Source organism: Salmo salar, chromosome ssa23 (genome assembly GCF_905237065.1).
Source record: "Salmo salar chromosome ssa23, Ssal_v3.1, whole genome shotgun sequence".
NCBI lineage: Eukaryota > Metazoa > Chordata > Actinopteri > Salmoniformes > Salmonidae > Salmo > Salmo salar.
Window position 1 is genome coordinate 51,092,029 of NC_059464.1, and position 8,923 is coordinate 51,100,951.

Genomic DNA, 8,923 nt, shown 5'->3' on the forward strand with positions numbered 1-8,923 from the left:
TATATAATTCTGTAGCCCTGAGATACATCATTCTGCAGCCCTGAGCTATATCATTCTGTAGCCCTGAGCTATATAATTCTGTAGCCCTGGGCTATATCATTCTGTAGCTATATCATTATGCAGCCCTGGGCTATATCATTCTGTAGTCCTGGGCTATATCATTCCGTAGCCCTGGGCTATATCATTCTGAATCCCTGGGCTATATCATTCTGAATCCCTGAGTTAAATCATTCTGTAACTATATCACTCTGAATCCCTAAGCTATATAATTCTGTAGCCCTGAGATACATCATTCTGCAGCCCTGAGCTATATCATTCCGTAGCCTGTGTCCTCTGTCATCATACTGTAGCCTCTCTGGGTGGTAGTTCTAATGCTGTCTCTCTGGGTGGTAGGTCTAATGCTGTCTCTCTGGGTGGTAGGTCTAATGCTGTCTCTCTGGGTGGTAGTTCTAATGCTGTCTCTCTGGGTGGTAGGTCTAATGCTGTCTCTCTGAGGGTGGTAGTTCTAATGCTGTCTCTCTGGGTGGTAGGTCTAATGCTGTCTCTCTGAGGGTGGTAGTTCTAATGCTGTCTCTCTGGGTGGTAGGTCTAATGCTGTCTCTCTGAGGGTGGTAGTTCTAATGCTGTCTCTCTGGGTGGTAGTTCTAATGCTGTCTCTCTGAGGGTGGTAGTTCTAATGCTGTCTCTCTGGGTGGTAGTTCTAATGCTGTCTCTCTGGGTGGTAGTTCTAATGCTGTCTCTCTGGGTGGTAGGTCTAATGCTGTCTCTCTAGGGTGGTAGTTCTAATGCTGTCTCTCTGGGTGGTAGTTCTAATGCTGTCTCTCTGGGTGGTAGGTCTAATGCTGTCTCTCTGGGGGTGGTAGTTCTAATGCTGTCTCTCTGGGTGGTAGGTCTAATGCTGTCTCTCTGGGTGGTAGTTCTAATGCTGTCTCTCTGGGTGGTAGTTCTAATGCTGTCTCTCTGAGGGTGGTAGTTCTAATGCTGTCTCTCTGGGTGGTAGTTCTAATGCTGTCTCTCTGGGTGGTAGTTCTAATGCTGTCTCTCTGGGTGGTAGTTCTAATGCTGTCTCTCTGGGTGGTAGTTCTAATGCTGTCTCTCTGGGTGGTAGTTCTAATGCTGTCTCTCTGGGTGGTAGTTCTAATGCTGTCTCTCTGGGTGGTAGTTCTAATGCTGTCTCTATGGGTGGTAGTTCTAATGCTGTCTCTCTGGGTGGTAGTTCTAATGCTGTCTCTCTGGGTGGTAGGTCTAATGCTGTCTCTCTGGGTGGTAGTTCTAATGCTGTCTCTCTGGGTGGTAGTTCTAATGCTGTCTCTCTGAGGGTGGTAGTTCTAATGCTGTCTCTCTGGGTGGTAGTTCTAATGCTGTCTCTCTGGGTGGTAGGTCTAATGCTGTCTCTCTGGGTGGTAGTTCTAATGCTGTCTCTCTGGGTGGTAGTTCTAATGCTGTCTCTATGGGGTGGTAGTTCTAATGCTGTCTCTCTGGGTGGTAGTTCTAATGCTGTCTCTCTGGGTGGTAGTTCTAATGCTGTCTCTCTGTGGGTGGTAGTTCTAATGCTGTCTCTCTGGGTGGTAGTTCTAATGCTGTCTCTCTGGGTGGTAGTTCTAATGCTGTCTCTCTGGGTGGTAGTTCTAATGCTGTCTCTCTGGGTGGTAGGTCTAATGCTGTCTCTCTGGGTGGTAGTTCTAATGCTGTCTCTCTGGGTGGTAGTTCTAATGCTGTCTCTCTGGGTGGTAGTTCTAATGCTGTCTCTCTGAGGGTGGTAGTTCTAATGCTGTCTCTCTGAGGGTGGTAGTTCTAATGCTGTCTCTCTGGGTGGTAGTTCTAATGCTGTCTCTCTGGGTGGTAGTTCTAATGCTGTCTCTCTGGGGTGGTAGTTCTAATGCTGTCTCTCTGGGTGGTAGTTCTAATGCTGTCTCTCTGAGGGTGGTAGGTCTAATGCTGTCTCTCTGGGTGGTAGTTCTAATGCTGTCTCTCTGGGTGGTAGGTCTAATGCTGTCTCTCTGGGTGGTAGTTCTAATGCTGTCTCTCTGAGGGTGGTAGTTCTAATGCTGTCTCTCTGGGTGGTAGTTCTAATGCTGTCTCTCTGGGTGGTAGTTATAATGCTGTCTCTCTTCATTGAGTATCACCAGCACACAGACTAGACTCTTCAGAGTTCACTGACTGTTATGTGATATGGTTCGAAAAACATCCCTAACTCCTTAAAATACAGGCTACATATTTACACTGAGTGCACCAAACAATAGGAACACCTTTAGTCCTCAGAACAGCCTCAGTTTGTCAGGTCATGAACTATACAAGGTGTTGAAAGCTTTCCACAGGGATGCGGGCCCATGTGTAACCGATGTGAAATGGCTAGTTAGTTAGCGGTGGTGCTACTTCAATCGGTGATGTCACTCGCTCTGAGACTTGAAGTAGGGTTTCCCCTTGCGTTGCAAGGACCGCGACATTTTGTGGCGCGATGGGGTAACGATGCTTCGTGGGGTGTCAGTTGTTGATGTGTGCAAGGGTCCCTGGTTCGAGCCCGGGTTGGGGCGAAGAGAGGGACGGAACCTACACTGTTACACATGGGAGACTGTTGAGTGTGAAAAACCCAGCAGCATTGCAGTTCTTGACACACTCAAACCCGGTTCGCCTAGCAACTACTACCATACCCTGTTCAAAGGTACTTAAATCTTTTGTCTTGCCCATTCAATCTCTGAATGGCACCTTTACAGTAGTGCTGCATTTGATACCATCGATCACCACATTCCTTTGGAGAGATTAGAAACCCAAATTGGTCTACATGGACAAGTTCTGGCCTGGTTTAGATCTTATCTGTCGGAAAGATATCAGTTTGTCTCTGTGAATGGTTTGTCCTCTGACAAATCAGCTGTAAGTTTTGGTGTTCCTCAAGGTTCCGTTTTTTGTTTTTGTTTTCAGTATATATTTTACCTCTTGGGGATGTCATTCGAAAACATAATGTTAACTTTCACTGCTATGCGGACGACACACAGCTGTACATTTCGATGAAACATGGTGAAGCTCCAAAAATGCCCTCGCTGGAAGCCTGTGTTTCAGACATAAAGAAGTGGATGGCTGCAAACTTTCTACTTTTAAACTCGGACTAAACAGAGATGCTTGTTCTAGGTCCCAAGAAACAAAGAGATCTTCTGTTGGATCTGACAATTAATCTGGATGGTTGTACAGTCGTCTCAAATAAAACTGTGAAGGACCTCGGCGTTACTCTGGACCCTGATCTCTCTTTTGACGAACATATCAAGACTGTTTCAAGGACAGCTTTTTACCATCTGCGGAACAGTGTAAAAATCTGAAACTTTCTGTCCAAAAAATGATGCTGAAAAATCGATCCATGCTTTTGTAACTTCTAGGTTAGACTACTGCAATGCTCTACTTTCCGGCTACCCGGATAAAGCACTAAATAAACTTCAGTTAGTGCTAAACACGGCTGCTAGAATCCTGACTAGATCCCAAAAATGTGATCATATTACTCCAGTGCTAGCCTCCCTACACTGGCTTCCTGTTAAGGCAAGGGCTGATTTCAAGGTTTTACTGCTAACCTACAAAGCATTACATGGGCTTGCTCCTACCTATCTTTTCGGTTTGGTCCTGCCGTACATACCTACACGTACGCTACGGTCACAAGACGCAGGCCTCCTAATTGTCCCTAGAATTTCTAAGCAAACAGCTGGAGGCAGGGCTTTCTCCTATAGAGCTCCATTTTTATGGAATGGTCTGCCTACCAATGTGAGAGACGCAGACTCAGTCTCAACCTTTAAGTCTTTATTGAAGACTCATCTCTTTAGTAGGTCCTATGATTAAGTATAGTCTGGCCCAGGAGTGTGAAGGTGAACGGAAAGGCACTGGAGCAACGAACCGCCCTTGCTGTCTCTGCCTGGCCGGTTCCCCTCTCAATACTGGGATTCTCTGCCTCTGACCCTATTACGGGGGCTGAGTCACTGGCTTACTGGTGCTCTTCCATGCCGTCCCTAGGAGGGGTGCGTCACTTGAGTGGGTTGAGTCACTGATGTGATCTTCCGGTCTGGGTCGGTGCCCCTCTCGCTTTTGTGGTTGGGGAGATCTTCGTGGGCTGCTATACTCAGCCTTGTCTCAGGATGGTAAGTTGGTGGTTGAAGATATCCCTCTAGTGGTGTTGGGGCTGTACTTTGGCAAAGTGGGTGGGGTTATATCCTGCCTGTTTGGCCCTGTCCGGGGGTATCATCGGATGGGGCCACAGTGTCTCCCGACCCCTCCTGTCTCAGCCTCCAGTATTTATGCTGCAGTAGTTTATGTGTCGGGGGGCTAGGGTCAGTCTGCTATTTCTGGAGTATTTATCTTGTCTTATCCGGTGTCCTGTGTGAATTTAAGTATTCTCCCTCTAATTGTCACATCCTGACCAGTATAGAGGATATTTTGTTATTGTAGTTTGGTCAGGACGTGGCAGAGGGTAGTTTATTTATGTATTACGGGGTTTTTTGGTCACTGGTCTATGTTTGTATTTCTATGTGTATGTTCTAGGATAGTTTTCTATGTGTAGGTTTGGGTGCTGGACTCTCAATTGGAGGCAGGTGTTTCTAGTTGCCTCTGATTGGGAGTCCTATAAACAGGTGTGTGTTTGGTTTGTCACTTGTGGGTAGTTGTTTGTGAGCACTGCTTTTGTTGAGCCTGCTTCTCTGTTCCTGCTTCTCTGTTCCTGCTTCTCTGTTCCTGCTTCTCTGTTCCTGCTTCTCTGTTCCTGCTTCTCTGTTCCTGCTTCTCTGTTCCTGTCGTTACTTTGTTTATTGTTTTTTCCGTGGTGGTTCTCATTGTTATAATAAACATGTTGAGTACGCAACCCGCTGCGCCTCGGTCCCATTCTCTCTTCCACGACAGACGTGACACTAATTCTCTCCCTCCCCTCCCTCATAATATTGTGTGAGCTGTTCGGACGCTATGGACAATTTTGTGAGAAGACCGATTTTTCGGATGTCTCACGGTCTGACAAAACACACCTCTAGCTCTGTCAGGAAGTGCGACATCGGAGGATATGGTGGATAGATATCTCTCTCTCTAGCTTAACATGACAGATTTTTATTATGCTAATTAGATTTTCCGGAAGGGGTGCGGACATCAACTCAAGAGGGTTAAAGTAGACCTTAACCCTATCAGTCCCATAGACCCCAGCAAAAAAATCTGCTTTTCATTTATCTCACTTTCATTTATCTGCATTGTTCAGCCCTTATATTTAGCCTCACAATGCAGTGTTTTACCAGTTTCTTTTAGGATAACCAGGGCTATAAAGTAGACCACAAAACGATTTGACGTAAACAGTTGCATTCATGAGTTTTATTGACAAATATCAATATTTTAAAAAACAAGGTCAGCCAGAGTAAAAACCTGATAAAAATTAATTTATATGAATACTGTAAGTACAGAAATTGTTTTACCTAGGATAGGATAAAGTAATCCTTCTAACCCCCCCTTAAAAGATTTAGATGCACTATTGTAAAGTGGTTGTTCCACTGGATATCATAAGGTGAATGCACCAATTTGTAAGTCGCTCTGGATAAGAGCGTCTGCTAAATGACTTAAATGTAAATGTAATGTAAATGTTTTCCCAGTGGGAAAATAATATCCAACTAGTCAGTGAAAACTATGTGGAGTTTGGGACAGCAACTATGCGAGCTTATTACAGTATTATAGACATTTTGTCCAGGGATTTCCTATGGTCTTCTATGTAGATGGACCCCTTACAGTATTATAGACACTATCTCCTGTGATCTCCTAATGTCTTCTATATAGATGGACCCCTTACAGTATTATAGACACTATCTCCTGGGATCTCCTATGGTCTTCTATGTAGAAGAACCCCTTACAGTATTATAGACACTATCTCCTGTGATCTCCTATGGTCTTCTATGTAGATGGACCCCTTACAGTATTATAGACACTATCTCCTGTGGTCTTCTATGTAGATGGACCCCTTACAGTATTATAGACACTATCTCCTGGGATCTCCTATGGTCTTCTATGTAGATGGACCCCTTACAGTATTATAGACACTATCTCCTGTGATCTCCTATGGTCTTCTATGTAGAAGGACCCCTTACAGTATTATAGACACTATCTCCTGTGATCTCCTAATGTCTTCTATGTAGATGGACCCCTTACAGTATTATAGACACTCCCTGGGATCTCCTATGGTCTTCTATGTAGAAGGACCCCTTACAGTATTATAGACACTATCTCCTGTGATCTCCTATGGTCTTCTATGTAGATGGACCCCTTACAGTATTATAGACACTATCTCCTGTGGTCTTCTATGTAGATGGACCCCTTACAGTATTATAGACACTATCTCCTGTGATCTCCTATGGTCTTCTATGTAGATGGACCCCTTACAGTATTATAGACACTATCTCCTGTGATCTTCTATGTAGATGGACCCCTTACAGTATTATAGACACTATCTCCTGGGATCTCCTGTGGTCTTCTATGTAGATGGACCCCTTACAGTATTATAGACACTATCTCCTGTGATCGTCTTCTATATAGATGGACCCCTTACAGTATTATAGACACTATCTCCTGTGATCTCCTATGGTCTTCTATGTAGATGGACCCCTTACAGTATTATAGACACTATCTCCTGTGATCTCCTATGGTCTTCTATGTAGATGGACCCCTTACAGTATTATAGACACTATCTCCTGTGATCTCCTATGGTCTTCTATGTAGATGGACCCCTTACAGTATTATAGACACTATCTCCTGTGATCTCCTATGTAGATGGACCGCTTACCTTCTAAAGACTCGTGTGGACTTTCTGCGCGTCATAGATCAGAACATATTAAGTGTTTGTGAGTCTCAGCTTTCCATAGATAACTTGTAATAGTTTGAATCTAAAGATGTTTTTTTTTTTTAAAGATCTGGGTCAGTTAGGGATTTGCTCTTGTCTCACAAATAAAAGCTCTAGCTCAGCCCCAATTAAGTTGAGTAGCTCAAACACATGATGTTTAAAAAGGGTTAGACACATTGGCTTAGGACTCATCTTGATCTTTCTACCCTTCCTCCTAGACTTTGATTGTTGCTTTTATGATATGTTTCGATATATATATATATATTAATTAGAAATGTTTCGATTTTTGTGCACTTAGAGATATTTATTGTATAATGAAAATCGCTTTACAACGGTAATACAATATTATTATTATTATTATATTACTGACACTTTGAATCAGACTTGGTAACCTTCGTCGCAAAAATACTTACAGTTAAAGAGCAGGTGCAGTGTACAGCAGGTCAAAGTAATACATGTATTTTTACCTTGTCTCAAGACGAGTCTCGGTATATCCCTCACACCTCGACTAAATGGAAAATGGATCAAAGCAAGAAAAACAAGCAATTTCATGTTCGCTTTGAGTCGCTGGTCAAATTACTCTGAACAATTCATCGGTGTCGCCATGACGACGGTGTAGTCTCAATGCGTTTGATGAACGTGGATATTTGAAAATCCGTTGCTGTCCTGTCCGGTCCGGTCTCCTCTGCGTTTGTCGCTTACACTGGGGGGGATATAACCGATTCAGCGCTGACGGTGTACGCAACTCCGTGTGTGGTGCTTGTAATCCGCCTCTCTTCACTCCGGGTTCAACGTTTTTGTCCCGACTACGATCACTTTATAAATCTAAACGTTACTGCTAAAATAAATTTTAAAAAAATATATATATATATATATATACTTCTAAAATAACTACCATCACTTTACAAATCTAAACGTTCCTGCTAAAATACATTAAAAAACATATATATATATATACTTCTAAAATAACTACCATCACTTTACAAATCTAAACGTTACTGCTAAAATAAAAAATAAAAACACTTTTAAAATAACTACCAGCACTTTACAAATCTAAACGTTACTACTAAAATATATAAAAAAACGTATATTTCTATCTTGGTTTTATTTCGATAAGGTGAGCCATATGTTGTTGCTTGCCATTACTAGTTAGCTATACAGCTGAGTGTTTGATAGATCCGTCTGGATAAGACTTAAATCAACAAATGAAACGCTATAGATGGCTATATAAAACAAAAAAAAACAATCCGTTGATAACGTAGCTAGCTAGCTAGCTAGCCATCTGTTTGTTGCCAGGGAAACTAAACAAAGACCAGAGAGAAAGCGAGACACCCAACTCCCTCGTTTTATTTGGTCGGGCGGGCGGGAGGGAGGAGAGACGATTCGAGTCATCTCGCCGCCTGTTAATTAAAGCATGTTTTCCACCAGTTTAAAGTGGATTACATTAGGAATCAGACTGCCTCCCTGGTGTGGTGTGATGAAGGTGGCCCTTGCTCTGTCAGACGGCTCAAAACAAAAGTAGTGTAGTATTAGTATTGTGTAGTAATTAGTAGGATTCGGTGTTTTTCCTATGTGATTGCTTTTGATTTAAAAAAAAAAAACGCTTTATCTGCTTTTCCCAATGAAAACGAGTTCTTAGATTAATTACGGTTTGATTTGTGAAGGGAGCTTCGCCCCAATAACTGAGTGTATAAGTAGACCAGAGCCAGCTGGAAGCCAGAAAGCTTGCTCACATGAGAGAGGAAATGCCCACCCATACAGACAGGAACCTTGACCATTTTTGTTCATTGGTAAACGGCCTGAGTAAACCATCTTATTTATCCACCATCTTTGAATTAAAGTGTTCTTGCCGAAAACAGCGCTTTGGCTAAAAAGAGTAAGGTTTAGCTAACTAGCTACACATTGAACCAGAATCTGGGCAAGAGGAGACGATGCATAGACTGTATGATTTTAAAGATCTTATGCCGTGTTCAAAACAACTGGGAACTCGGAAATCTCGGACTTCGATGCGTTCAAGACAACTGGGAACTCAGAAAAAAACTAGCTCAGACTGGGGAAATCATTTTGAACTGTCAAACAACTCAGAAT

General features: G+C 43.0%; 1 protein-coding gene across 1 annotated transcript in view; it reads right to left on the bottom strand.

Annotated features, from left to right (window-relative positions):
• The window catches only part of sema7a (semaphorin 7A (JohnMiltonHagen blood group)), a 121,158-nt gene extending 113,012 nt beyond the window's left edge, over positions 1–8,146 (bottom strand). Inside the window, exon 1 of the mRNA XM_045706116.1 lies at positions 7,303–8,146. Within this exon, the coding sequence (XP_045562072.1) occupies positions 7,303–7,387 (85 nt within the window). The 5' untranslated portion in view covers positions 7,388–8,146. The remainder of the gene's footprint in view (positions 1–7,302) is intronic.
• Between the last annotated feature and the right edge of the window lie 777 nt (positions 8,147–8,923).